The 14312-nt window shown below is 53.0% G+C and overlaps 1 protein-coding gene and 1 long non-coding RNA gene across 3 annotated transcripts in view; one reads left to right on the plus strand and one right to left on the minus strand.

The window, feature by feature from the left end:
* Positions 1–14312, plus strand: part of KIRREL3 (kirre like nephrin family adhesion molecule 3) — a 545001-nt gene that overhangs the window by 438715 nt on the left and 91974 nt on the right. For both annotated transcript variants that reach the window (XM_027092960.1, XM_027092962.1), the window contains one exon: positions 14140–14289. In XM_027092960.1, the coding sequence (XP_026948761.1) occupies positions 14140–14289 (150 nt within the window). The remainder of the gene's footprint in view (positions 1–14139; positions 14290–14312) is intronic.
* Positions 12218–14229, minus strand: LOC113612807 (uncharacterized). Its single transcript, XR_003429974.1, has 3 exons — positions 14117–14229; positions 13462–13550; positions 12218–12715 (listed from the first exon to the last, which is right to left on the minus strand). It is a non-coding gene; the product is annotated as an uncharacterized LOC113612807 (long non-coding RNA).

Consider the following 14312-nt stretch of genomic DNA (forward strand, 5'->3'; position numbering starts at 1 on the left):
ACCGGATATTGTTACATTTCGGGGAGGAGGCTTGAAAGCTGCTCTGTTCTCTCCAGTGAAGCCATGAGTAGCTCTCCTATCAGAGGAGTCGGCCCCTCCAGGGGCACTTCAGGTTGGAAACAGAGACGTCCTGGGAGAGCTTTCTCCCAGGAAGACTCCCATTCGCTGCCCCCAATCCCGTGCCCAGTAGAAGGCTGGGCACCACCTGGTCCTCCTTGGGTCACCTTTGCAACAGAGAAGACGCTCCACATCACAGCGGCTGTTTCAAAGGCCCGAAGCTCCAGCCCTGTAGGACATGGAAGTCACTCCTCACACGGCCCTGGATTGCGCTAAGAAAGCTATTTCAGGGGGTCGGCCTATGCAAAGGGCTTCTGAACAAGGATGCAGCAGGGTGGCCCGTGCCTCTGCCTGGGTGTGAATGACTTTTGCCCTAAGCTGTCGTTTACGGAGCTGATCTCAGGCCCAGGGGCTCCCCAGGAGGATCAGAGGTTTCTTGGCTGACTGTGGTCTGCAGGTGGGACAGGGCCTGTGACCAGCAGCGAGAAGCAGATGTCCCTTCAGCTTCCAGTGTGTTTTGGGAGCACAGCTGGGGGCAGCTGGAGGACACAGTAGCCAGCCTCTGCTTTCTGAAGAGGAAACCACACAGCTCAAACACTCTCAGGGCTTACCGGGGACTGTCTAGTAAACAAAGGCCCATAACTGGAGTCAGATGGTTCAGACACCAGCCTCCAGCGCACATGGTGACCTTGGATGGGTTTCTTAACCTCTCTGAGCTTCCATTTCCTAATCCGTAAAGTGGGATTGATTCTCTCAACCCCTCGGGATTACTGATGTGAAAATAGCTTGCCTGCAATTGAGGCTACTGCTTCCAAGGAGTAGCCCATCCCACCCCATCCTTCTGCAACGTCTGGGCTCAGTGACCCAGCCTCAGCCTCCTGGAAAGGAAGACAAGCCCTCAGCCCATCTGGCACCCCCAGCAGCCTGCACACTCCCTCGCCTTCCTCTCAAGGTGCTTCCAGCACAAAATCTCTCCTTTACCAACATCTCCACTTCAAACAATCAAAACAAAGACAGGGCAGTAACTGCAAGTTAGTTTTATTTTGTTTCCTTTGCTGCTGCATTCTCAGGGTTGAAGCAGATAATCGGAGCCCTTCCCAGGGCCACTGTTAGGCGGTGACAGGAGAGGCCGTGTGACACAGAAGAGGGCTGGCATGGGGCATACACTTGCATTAGGACCTTGGCTGTCATCACTTTGAACCTCGACATTCAAGTGTCTACATCAGGACTGATGATAGAATCTTTTTGACAGGATGTCAGGGGAGTAGGTTAAGTAAAATAATGTAAGTGAAGAGCTTTGTGATGTATAAAGCATATACAAGAGTTAGTTGTGGTTAATATCCTAGAGCAGCCAGAAGACAAGACCCAGAATCCCAGGGCTGTGAGAAGAATCGCCTTTTTAATTAGACACATATATAGTCAGCTCTCAGGTATCTTTGGCAAATATCCCCATTCCTGGCACATGCTCTCACGAAGATGCTTAATGAAGTCCTCTGTTAACATTTCACAGCTTCTTATTTTTTTCTTATTTGCATGCAGCCCAAAGGGAATGAAAGTCCTTTAAAGGCAAAATCAGCTAAGATCTCCATCCCCTCCTGAAGAAAGTGTGAGCCATAAAGACAGCAAGCTGGGGAGGGTGAGTGGACGAGTACCAGGGGTAATGTTTTCCACCCAGCTGAGCAGGAGGCCAGAGGGAGCTTCATCGCTGGGTTTTTGTGGCTTTTCATAAGTATTAAAAATTCCCTGGGGCTTCCCTGGTGGCGCAGTGGTTGAGAGTCCGCCTGCCGATGCAGGGGACGCGGGTTCGTGCCCCGGTCCAGGAAGATCCCACATGCCGCGGAGCGGCTGGGCCCGTGAGTCATGGCTGCTGAGCCTGCGCGTCCGGAGCCTGTGCTCCGCAACGGGAGAGGCCGCAGCGGTGAGAGGCCCGCGTACCGCAAAAAAAAAAAAAAAAAATTCCCAGGACATCAAACACATCCATATTCAAACATGAACACCAAAATGCATTCCAGCGTTGAAAATAAACGTCACTTAGGATTATTCATTATTTTGAAATGTCCCTCATTTTGGATTATTCACACCTTTGCTCCTCTCCATTAACAAAGATCACGAAGAGTGGATTGTGTACCAACTCACATCAGTCAGAATGGCCATCCTTAAAAAGTCTACAGATATCAAAGGCTGGAGAGGGCGTGGAGAAAAGGGAACCCTCCTACACCGTTGGTGGGGATGTAAGTTGGTACAGCCACTGTGGAGAACAATACGGAGGTTCCTCAGAAAATTAAAAATAGAATTACCATATGATCCAGCAATCCCACTCCTGGGCACATATCTGGACAAAACTATAATGCAAAAAGATACATGCACCCCTATGTTCACAGCAGCACTATTCACAATAGTCAAGACATGGAAACAACCTAAATGTCCATCCACAGAAGAATGTATAAAGAAGACATGGTATATATGCACAATGGAATACTAGTCAGCCATAAAAAAGGGACAAAATAATGCCATTTGCAGCAACATGGATGCAACTAGAGATTATCATACTAAGTGAAGGAAGTCAGAAAGATAAAGGCAAATACAATATGATATCACTTATCGTGGAATCTAAAATACGACACAAACGAATCTATCTACAAAGCAGCAACTGACTCATAGACATAGAGAATAGACTTGTGGTTGCCAAGGGCGAGGTGGGTGGCAGGGGGATTGGGGGAGGGATAGACTGGGATTTGGGGGTTACTAGATGCAAACTATTACGTATAGAATGGATGGACAAGAAGGTCCCACTGTACAGCACAGGGAACTATATACACTGTCCTGGGATAAACCATAATGGAAAAGAATATAAAAAAGAATGTATATATGTGTGTAACTGAGTCACTTCGCTGTACAGCAGAAATTAACACAACATTGTAAATCAACTATACTTCAATTTAAAAAAAACAAGAAGAGTGGATTGTATTTGGGCTCTAAGAGGGCACAAATTCAGGACATTGCACTGAGATGATCTGCTTCCAATCAGGAAGGTCTTCAGCAGTCACAAGAAGATTCTTCCATAAACACCAGGTCTGAGTTGTTGTCGCTAATGCAGTGTTTAGTGAGTGACCCAGAAGTAACCCGTGCTTCAAGGCCAGGCTGCCTCAGCCACAGTGTCCCCTGGATCCCCAGGCCTGCTTTGCACCTGTCAGTGGGACACAGCAATGTTACCTTTCCTGGAACACCTGGAGACCAGCAAAACTGCCCAGGTCCTTCTGATTCCAGGAGCATTTAACAGAGGGACCTTGGGGTCCACTGCAGGGGCCCAAGGGGCCAGACTCTGTCCTTCCACCTCCACCCCAGTTCTGTCTCCAACCACGTTATACACTGAGGTTCCACACAAGATTCCATCAATAAAAGGGTATGTGCACTAAGAAAAGTGTGGGAGCTACTGACCTCATCCAGGATTTTCACTGTGCAGCTGAGAAAACCACGGGATGCTCAGAGACAGACAGCAGCTTGACCAAGGCCACACAGGGACAGAACCAAGATGGGAAAGGATGCAGTCCCTCTGAGCCTGGGCTGATTGCCCACAACAGTGCTTCTCAGATGTGGACCAAAAACCACCCGGGAAGCTGTGAAAATCCAGATTCCTTGGCCCAGCTCGGACCCACCATCTTGAAATTTCTGGCTTGATGCCCAGGAAACTGTATTTTTAGCAAGTTCCCCAGGTGATTCTCATGCATACAGAAGTTTTAGAACAACCCGCAACTGGCAAGGCCTATACCAGCATACAAATGATTTTTTTAAGATGTTTGTTTTTTAAAGAACGATTTAGGGGCCTCCCTGGTGGTGCAGTGGTTAAGAATCCGCCTGCCAGTGCAGGGGACATGGGTTCGAGCCCTGGTCCGGGAAGATCCCACATGCCACGGAGCAACTAAGCCCGTGCGCCACAACTACTGAGCCTGCGCTCTAGAGGCCATGAGCTACACCCACTGAGCCCGTGCACCTAGAGCCCATGCTCCGCAACAAGAGAAACCACCGCAATGAGAAGCCCATGCAATGCAATGAAGAGTAGCCCCCGCTCGCTGCAACTAGAGGAAGCCTGCGTGCAGCAACAAAGACCCAACACAGCCAAAAATAAATAAAAATAAATTTTAAAAAGTGATTTAGGACATAGATATTCCCTATTCCCCAAATAGACCAAATGGTCTTAGGAGATTTGCTTTTACTTCCTTGTACCTCAGTTTTATTCTTTTGGGCCTTAGCACCCACCCACCCACACACACAAAATAAGACTTTGGATAAATCAGAACACAGAACATTAGGGCTGAAAGGGGGAACCTAAGGGATTGACTTCTAGTCTAAACCCTGCATTTACAGATGGGAGTTGAGTCTCAGAGATGGGAAGGGTCAGGCCCAAGAGCACACAGCTAAGAGGTGGCAGATGCAGCACCAAACTGGTACCTTCTGGGCCTGGGTGCTCACAGCTTCCTATGTCCGGACAGCATCTCTTATAAAAGGGAACAGGACTCGCTGGACTTCCTAGGGCAGGATCCGTGGCCCCGCCTCCAGCCGAAGCCAGTGGCTCCCAAGCTGCTGTGCTCTAAGAGGGCACCACAGGAGCTCTGTCTGCCTGTAACTGATGCCTGCAGCTACCTCTCGGGCTAATGACCATCACTGCTCTTCAGCCCCACTTTCTTTATTTCATGCTACTACCTGAACCCAACAATGGTTCAGTGAGCACATATTCCAATCCCAAAGACACAAGAGCCCGAGACTCAGAGAAATAAGCGGGCTTAGCCTGGGCCCCTGGCCAGCCAGCAGGAGGCCTGGGATGTCCTCCAGTGTCCTAGCCTTCAGAGGCTGCCCGAGTGTCTCCCATCTCTACCCTCCCCCATCGCCACCACCTAAGCCCACACTGCTCTGCCCTTCCCATCTCGGTCAGACTCCAGGATGACCGCAGGCAGGGATGGATGGGCGCTTCACAGGCACCGATGCGCCAGTATTTCCAGCAGCCCTTATCAGTGTCTTCTTGGCATCCAGAACTTGGCTAAATGGATGGGGGGCCACCTCTCCCAGCCACTAATGAACTCAGGGCAGGCTCGGGCTGGGGCTACAGGCTGAAAATCAGGAGGCGAAGGATTTATAGTGCCTTTGGAGTCACCCTGCCTCGGCCAGCCCCATTGTTTTTCATTAGAGCCCCACGCTGTCCAGGATAACCTTGGCAGACTGCGTGTCCTAGGGAGAGCCGTGTGAGGTTGGGAGAATCACAGGCTGCCTGGCTGCCCCAGCTCAGGCAAGGAACGAGGTGGGAGAACGTGCCCACTGTACTTCTGCCCCTCATCCAGCCCGGGGAAGAGTAGTCACTCTCTCCCGTGTAAGCCCCAATAAAAATTCAGCACAATTTTTGGAACGTTCATGATATTGGCAAGCTTCCCCTCACCTGTGTTTCAGAGTCAAGGCTACCAACAGCTGCAAATGGCAATGCTGGGGTTGAAAGTGCGTCCCAGCCTCTCTCCCAGCAGAGGTCCAGGAGAAACAGACAACAGAGAGAAGGCTTGTCTTCCACCCCTGCCTATTCTTCTGGCTTCTCTGTATTTCCAATCCTGGTCCAAAGGAAGGAGATTGACCTCTTTCCATCCCAACAGGGCTCTAAGCCTGTGCAGACCTTGACAGGAGTTAGACGTGCCACCCGAGGCAGTTGCCCCCTATACTCCCAGCCTGGAGCAACCATGTCCCTCTTAGCCACATCAACACCTGTAACTTTCCAGATTTGCAGATGAGTTCTCAGGTCAACACCCAATGAGAGGACACGTAGCGAAAACCCTTCTCCCACTGCCTGAGCCATAGTGATGCTCAGTAAGTGTGAGTGAATCCCACCTCCTTCCACCAGACGCAAGGATCCAACTCCAACCAGGACATCTTCTCTCTTCTCCTGAGTGATTCCAGGCCCCTCTCCACAAACATATTTACAACTGAGCTCACTGCCCTCCCCCAAACCTGCTTCTTCCCCTGAGACATCAGTGGTTCCAACAGTCACCCATTCACCCCGTTCTGCAGGCCAGGGAGAGGGGGGCCTTTAGCCCTCTATCCTCCTCGTCCCACAACAAGTGCTATCAACTCTACCTCCGTTGGTTCCTAAATCCATTTCCTTCTTTCCACGGCTGCCGCTTCAGCCTGAGCCCTTAGGAGCAAAACCCTCCTCCTCAGTCTTCCTGCCTTCAGTTTATCCCTCCTCATCCACCCTCCTCACTGTGGCCGCTGTGATCATTCTCAAACTCAGGCCTGAGCCTGTGGGTCAAAACCAGTAATGGGGGCTTCCCTGGTGGTGCAGTGGTTGAGAGTCTGCCTGCCGATGCAGAGGACACGGGTTCGTGCCCCGGTCTGGGAAGATCCCACATGCCACAGAGCGGCTGGGCCCGTGAGCCATGGCCACTGAGCCTGCATGTCCAGAGCCTGTGCTCCGCAATGGGAGAGGCCACAACAGTGAGAGGCCCGCGTACCGCAAAAAAAAAAAAAAAAAAAAAAAAAGAGTAATGATTTCTCGTTAGTGCAAACTTCTTACTGTGCATCCCAGGGCCTACGCAGCTGGACCTACCACGTTCTCTCGATACACATCCTACATGCATAGAGGCCACACGCCCAGCACACCAGGCTCGCAGTGAGAGGGCATGCAGGATCCTGTGCGCTTTCCTCAAAGCGTCCTGTTCATTCTCACAGACAACCCAGCAAGCATGATTACCATCCTATGGGGAAACTGAGGTTCAGAGTAACTAAGAAATTTGCCCAGGGTCGCACAGCTGTAACAGCACAGCCAGAGATCACGCCTGGACCGTGTGACGTCCGTGCTTTTATTCCCTGAACGCGTTCTGGCCTCCTCGCTTTCCTTACGCCGTCCCCATCCCAGGGAACCTTTCCTCCTTGCCCTTATCTTGCTTACCCTTCCAGGCCATTTCCAAAGCCAGCCCTTCGGCAACTCCTTTCCCCATTCTCCCAGAAGGAAAACTCTTTCTTCCTTGGGACTTTCTTTTTTTATTATTATTATATAAGTTTCAGGGGAACACATAGTGATTCACAATTTTTTTATTATTATTAGTTTATTTATTTATTTATCTTTGGCTGCACTGGGTCTTCGTTGCTGTGCACAGGCTCTCTCTAGTTGCGGCGAGTGGGGGCTACTCTTCATTCCGTTGCGTGGGCTTATTGCAGTGGCTTCTCTTATTGCGAAGCATGGACTCTAGGCGTGCAGCTCTCAGTAGTTGTAGCACATGGGCTCAGTAGTGTGGCTTGCAGGCCCTAGAGCGCAGGCTCAGTAGTTGTGACGCATGGGGCTTAGATGCTCCAAGGCATGTGGGATCTTCCTGGACCAGGGCTCGAACCCGTGTCCCCTGCCTTGGCAGGCAGATTCTTAACCACTGCGCCACCAGGGAAGCCCTAGTGAGTCACAATTTTTAAAGGTTATACTCCATTTATAGTTATTAAAGAATGTTGACTCTATCCTCTGTGTTGTAGAGTACATCCTTGCAGCTTACTTACCTTATCCACAGTAGTTCGCACCTCTTAGTCCCCTACCCCTCTCTTGCCCCTCCCCGCTTTGCTCTCCCTACTGGTAACCAATAGTTTGTTCTCTGTATCTGTGAGTCTGTTTCCGGTTTGTGATATTCTTAGGACTTTACACCTCACTTGTGGCGCCTTTTATTTTAGTTCCCTGTGCACGTATTTGTCGCCTCCAGACACTAAGCTCCTTGTCGTGCAAAATACATCAGTCTCTCCTCTGCATCCCCACACCTGGCCAGGGGTCTTGGAGATTGATGGGGTGGGACCTGCCCCTGTGTGTGGCCAACAGCACATCCCTGGTACCATTACACCCCGTAATGATCAATCTTATTATTAGTCAGGGGGCTAGGACATAACCCCATAACCCCCAATTCCGCTCCCCTGAGTAGGTCACAACAGGGCATTCCAGAAATTCCCCAAAACGCATTGTCCTGCATTAAGAGCTGGCCCTGTGCTGAGCCACAGGATAGCAGCAGAAGTCAAGACTTGGGCCTCCAGGCACGGTCTGAGCCACCTGCCCTGGTCCTTTCCCACCTGCCGGGCACTGCTGGTGTCAGCTGAGCGCTGGGCTGGCTCCTGCCTCCCCTCCCTTCCACCCATCTGTTCGCTTCTTGGACCCTGTGCAGCTTCCCTTAATCTCATAAGAGGCAATTTGCGTGCTCCGGGCTGGGAAAAACCTGGCAACAAATAATCCCCGGTACAAGTATTCTTAAGCCTTCCCCAATTGGTCACTAATAGCAGAACAGACGGTGACATTTGCGCCTTTTCTGCATGGTTGACCAGGTAGCTCTGGGAGGCTGAAACCAGTAAAGGCAGGGCTGCAGGAGGCTCAGATGCTCACCTCTCTCACCTGCATGACTCATGGGAAGAAGCTGATTCTAATCGGTCCAACTTCAGATTTGCAAAGCCTCCTTTCCCATCCCTGGGACCCCTCGTGGCTCCGGTTTTAATAGTCCTGGGCTCAGGAAAGACTCACGAATAGTGATGAAAATTAGAACAAACCTTTATGAAACACCTTGTGTGTGCCCAGATCATTTACACACGTGGCCCCTCAGCCTCACGGCAGCTTTGCAAAGTAGGTGTGTCACCCCCATTTTATAAATGGGGAAACTAAGGCTTAGAGTGGGTGAGGAATGTGCCCCACATCATACTGCTAGTGACAGGGCTGGAGTTCCTTCCCAGGCCCGCCTGGTTCTGTGTTTTTTCCACTGTCCAGGACCCAGACCCTGGCAGGTGACCCGTTAGGCACTCAAAGTGGGTCCCTGAGGCTACCCGTCACTCACACCTTTTCTTGTAGTTTCCCTGCCACAGAAGGACATCTTCCTTCCATCACATCCCCGTACCCTGATTCCTCCTCCAGGAAGCCCCTCTGTTTCTTCTCGCCACCCCTACGCTTGCGGCAGGCCTTTCTTAAAGCCCCAAAGAACTTTACGTGACCCCTTGAGGAGACGCATCACCTTCTCCCTCACGGTCTAGCAACTCGGGTCAAGTGCAGCCGTGCACAGACTCTCAGTAAGTGTCGCTGAATGTCCTGGGAGTTGCAGCAAGCAGGACTTCAGCCGGGCTGCCCCCGCATTCAGGAACAGGGGTGGCAGTGACGCCCCCCAGGGCATCACAGGAGTCCTCACTCCACCCGCTCCTGGACCCCAGGGCATCCTCGGGGCATCACTCAGCCTCTCCCTCCTTGCCGTTCCCTCCCCGCTGAAGGAGCAAGTGAGGCTGTGCACTGGGCTCCACAGAAGCCAGGCAAGCTTACCAGGTGGCCCTGACATTCCTGTCCAGCTCTGGCTGGGATTAACGCTAAGGGCAGTGGTCACCTCCCCTCCACCTGCTACTGGAGCAAAGGCCTGGCCAAAGTGCCCAGAGAGACGGGAGGAAGAGGGTGAGCACACTCCACACCATCTCCCGAGGGGGGTGCAGGGGATATGGGGACATCAGCACCCTTGCTCCCCGCATCAGGCTTCAGTGCGGAGTTTGCCCCGAGGCTGTCTCTCCTGTTACACTAACTAACCCCACACCCCTTGCTCTCTGCACTAGTGCATGCGGACCCCACAGAGAGCTGCCTCTCATACCAGCATGGGACCACCTGACCACCAGATCAGTGACTGGGGAGAGGCACAGACTCAGATACGTGTAGGTGTGGCAACAGACTTAGGACACTGCAGTACCAGAACGTGTCCGCAGAAGACCTGGGGTTGACAATTATCGGAGGAAGGGATGGGTGAGCGCCATGGTCCCTCTGAGCCTGGCAGGGAGGACCATGGCCACCTTGGGTGTGGCTCGCTGGGCCCTCTTTCTGCCTGTTCCACACATACACACACACACACACACACACACACACACACGCACACACAGGCACAGCCAGAGTCAGGCCGCAGCACCACGAGCTCCTGGAACCATAAAGCCTTAAAGATTGTCCAGACCACAGTCCCTTCCAGGGGTCTCTACAGTGACCCTGACAGCAGAGGGAGGCCTTGGCCTTCTCAGCCTACATTTTAGTCCCAGAAAAAATTCCACCACGCCCCCCCGCAGAATGCTAAACCGGAGGCTTTCAAAGATTCTGAAAGAATAAGAAGAGTTTGTTCAAGCAAAATTTTAAGTGGTTGACAAGGAACAGAAGCAGAAAAGGTCTGGCTGGAGAAGGGGTGAGGCCTACAAGTCAATTCATTCAGCCCCACAAACACACACACACACACACACACACACACACACACACACACACACACACGTGCATACACCGTGGCAGCCAGGCCCCTGGAGCGCAGCTGTAAAGGCATCACTCAGGGTAATCCGGCCCTTATAACCTCAGCCAGCAAAGTGCCTCTTCCCTCCCCAGGAAGTAACTGGGAATTGCGGGGGGACCTCAGATCGGAGGCCGGGGGTGTGTGAGCTCATAGAGCCTCACGGGGTCTTCAGCGTTTTAAATATTTTCCTGGAAGACGGTGGGGACCTCCCCGAGCCCGATGGTGACGGTTCACTCCATGCCAAGGTGTGCTGCGGGTCCCCAGAAGAAGACTGAGGCGAGGGGCTAGGCGGTCAGGGGCGGCCCCTTCGGAGAGCCTGGTGGGCTGAAGGAGGCGAGGCAGAGAGCGGGGGGTGGGGCGCTTTGGAGAACAGTCTAGAGAAGTCAGAGAGAGGCGCTGAGCAGAAAGCAGCGGGCAGGGAGCAGCCGGCAGCAGGACAGGTTTGGAGAGAATCTACGCAAGATGCTGCCCAGGAGGTTATAGAAAACGATCATTTGCCTTTCACCTCTCTAGACTGGAAAGCAGGAAGTGAGGGAACCGGTGAGGAGATTCTCTGGACAAGAGCCTGCCCCCGTGGTGGCACGCCGCATCCCCAAGGGCTCCTGAGCCCAAAGAGGAGGCCTCAGGGCCTGTCCCACTGGGCCATCCCTCCACCTCCTCTCCATCCTCTTGCACTGCAGCCTTCATCTCCTGTAGAAGTGACACCTGACTTAGGTTCTGCTTGAGAAAAGCATCTCATTGACTCGAAAGAGAAAAGTGTTTAGTATTTAATGCACAAAAATTAAAAGTATGCTGGGGACTTCCCTGGCTGTCCAGCGGTTAGGACTCCATGCTTCCACTGCCAGGGGTACAGGATCAATCCCTGTCGGGGAGCTAAGATTCCGCATGCCGCCAGGTGCACTAACTACGCCCGCCCCCCACATAATTCGCCAACCATGTCCTCTGGGGCAGCTTTATGAGACTATCCAGTGAGCCTGTATCCCTCCAGAAACATTCTTTCCATAGAAATCCAAGGGGATGCAAACGAACGCAGTGTGAAAGCCGAAAAGTCTCTCTGAAGCCTGCTAGGCCGGGTCGGGAGACTAGTCCCCCCGAGGCTGGCTCCTACCTCCCTGCCCCCCAGGCTCCCTTCCATCGGCCCCCACCCCAACTCCTGGCTCTGAGGCAGCCTCCAGGGTGAAATAGTGACCGCTTAGTGTCCACCTGCACGCCTGCTTCTGACAACCTCTCCTCCTGGCCCCTCCAGAGCCCGGTTTCCATGGTGACAGCCCCTCTTCTCCCTGGGGCACCGCCACACCCGTCACCCTTGGGCTCCTCACCCTCGCCCCAGCCTGCACCTTGGCCTGGGGATGCTTCCTGCACTCCAGCTCTCCGGGCACCCTCACCGACACCAAGAGGAAGCGGGACTGGGGTGGGGTGGCGGGGAGACCAGCCCAGTTCCCACCGCAGGCCTCCCTATTCAGGGGCATTCTGGGGGCTCAGGCTCCACTGCTGAGAGCCAGCTTATCCCAGCCCCGGCTCTCAGCTGACAACCTGATGCTTCTCTCCGATCACACAATCTTCCGCAGCTACTGCTGCTGTCTTGACACTGTCCTTGCAAGGAAGATGCTGAGACAGAAGAATGCGCTGTGAAATCATCATTAGAGGCTGGAGAAGGAGGCTGGGAGAGGACCGGTCTCCCGCTCACTCATCCTCTCTGCATCCCAGCGTCTCCCGCCCCTCTTCCTCCTCCTGTTCTCCCTCTGCCTTCTCGCCATCTCTCTCTTCCTCTCCACTCCTGCTCTCCTGCTCTCCTCACTCCCCTCCCTCTCTCGCTCCTTCTCTGGTCTCTCCCTCCCTTTCTCCTCTCATCTCTTCCCTCCTTCTCTCTCTTGTTTTGGTGCCAGAAACAGTCTAATTACAACAGGGAACTTGAAGAGACAGAAAGGAAGAAAAAAAAGAAATCCCACCCCACCACACATAGCTGATGATAATGTCCTATGAAATCTAATTTATAAAGCTCAAACCAGAATAAAAAGTGTTACTCTCCCAATTCAGGGCCGATTTGATTTTTAATGAGATCTCTCAGAGACCCGGCCAAGATCTCATCAGGTTGAAAACTCAGCTACCTTCCCGCCTGCCACAAACTCTCCAGTGTGGACCTCTGTCTCTCCTCCACTGCCATCCCCAGTGCCCCTTGGAGGCACACGCCAGTGGCTCCCTTCTTAGGGCCGTCTGCTGCTGAGAGCTTGGCCCTAACCGAGCCTGGGGCTCTGTGTCCCCAAGTTGGACAGCAGCCAGTGTCCAGGACCTCTGTGGCCACCTCTGACTCTCTCCAGGGGGAGGGGCAGCCTGCCCACCAGGTCCTGTTTTCCTCGGCCGTGTATCTGCATCTGCAGAGCAGGGGGTAGGAGAGAATACAGGCTTAGACGTCATGAGCCCCAGGTCAAACCCCACTCATTAGCTGTGTGACCTTGGGCAGGTTACTTTCCCTCTCTGGTCTGGGTGTCTTTACTATAAAATGGGACTAGTCCTGCTCTGAAGTGTAATGACATGGGTACAGGAGGGACAGCATGGGAAGCACAGATGGTACTGTGGGCCGGGAGCTCAGTGGATGTCAGTGTCCCATGTCCTGTTGTCCATTCAGCTGTGGCCTCCCAGGGAACGTGGGTCACATCACCCCCCTTCTTCAGCAATCCCTCCAGGATGAGACATAGGGACCTGCATGCAGTAGATGAGAACATGGTCCTTAGAGCCAGAGAGTCTTGGATTCACTGCCCTGGTCCTGTCACTAGATGCTCCCTGGACAATCTAGTTAACCTCTAAGGCTCAGTGCGCCGAGTGCCTGTGAAAAGGGGTTAATAAGGCTCCACACTAGTGCTGCGGGGATGTGACGGCCTCAGAGAAGGCCCACAGGGCACGTGGTGAGTCACCAACAGGCGCAGCTCCTGTTACTAATTTTTTACCTCCTTGGGCCTCATTTCCTCATCTGAAAAATGGGGATAAAAATAGTACCTGCCTCATAGGTTGTTATGAGGATGAAAATATTAACAGGCTAATATTTGTAAATCTTGGAACAATGCCTGGCATATTGTACCCAATGTGGGTGTCTCTGTTTAATAAAATATGAACTGCCTACCTTAGATGGTTCAGGGAGGTATGTATGGGCAGGTGTGGGTTCACACTGATGATTTGCTCCCAGTGACAGAGAGGCTGGCGCAGGGTCTGCTGCAGAAAGAAAGAGACAGGAGACGATTACCTGCTCACTCAACCCCACCACCCCTCACACTACACCACCCCTCATCCCGCCAAATTTGGCCCTAGGCCCATCCTGGGAGCCACTAAAACTATGATATTATTGATATTTCTTGGATTCTCAGGTTTAACCAAAGCACACCACGCCCTATGCCTGTTGCCCTCTTGAAGCACACCCCGCCTCCCAGAGTGCTTCCAACTGGGGGTCTGTCTCCTGCCTCTGCCCCCTTGTGGAAGTAGGCACCAGGAAGTGGCGTTAAGGGGAAAGAGGAATAACACGTGCCAAGTGCAGTAGCACATGGCCCGTTTTGGGGGCTGCAGGATGGCTGGACCACAGCGTGAGTGCGCTGGGGATTGATGGGCAGGGAGCCTGCAGCCGGGGCCAGCTCCTGCAAGCAGGGGATGGAGCTGGGGGCAGTGAAGAAGCCGCAGCTGGGCCCCAGGCAGGTAGGGAGGTGCTCTGGGGGTCCTTGTCCCCCAGGGCAGCCTGGGCTCTGCTTCCATAGCTCGAGGGGAAGCCCTTCCGGCAAGTTACTGACCGTTGCATTCGTTTCCTTCCTAGGTCAAGTGTACTCCTTCAGCCAGCAGCCCCAGGACCAGGCTGTGGTATCGGGGCAGCCGGTGACACTGCTGTGCGCCATCCCTGAATACGATGGCTTCGTTCTGTGGATCAAAGACGGCTTGGCTCTGGGCGTGGGCAGGGACCTCTCAAGTGAGTATCCCCAGACCTCCCCA

Source organism: Aethalodelphis obliquidens, unplaced genomic scaffold (assembly GCF_003676395.1).
Source record: "Aethalodelphis obliquidens isolate GAN/ISIS:26980383/991018 unplaced genomic scaffold, ASM367639v1 scaffold82, whole genome shotgun sequence".
NCBI classification, from domain to species: domain Eukaryota; kingdom Metazoa; phylum Chordata; class Mammalia; order Artiodactyla; family Delphinidae; genus Aethalodelphis; species Aethalodelphis obliquidens.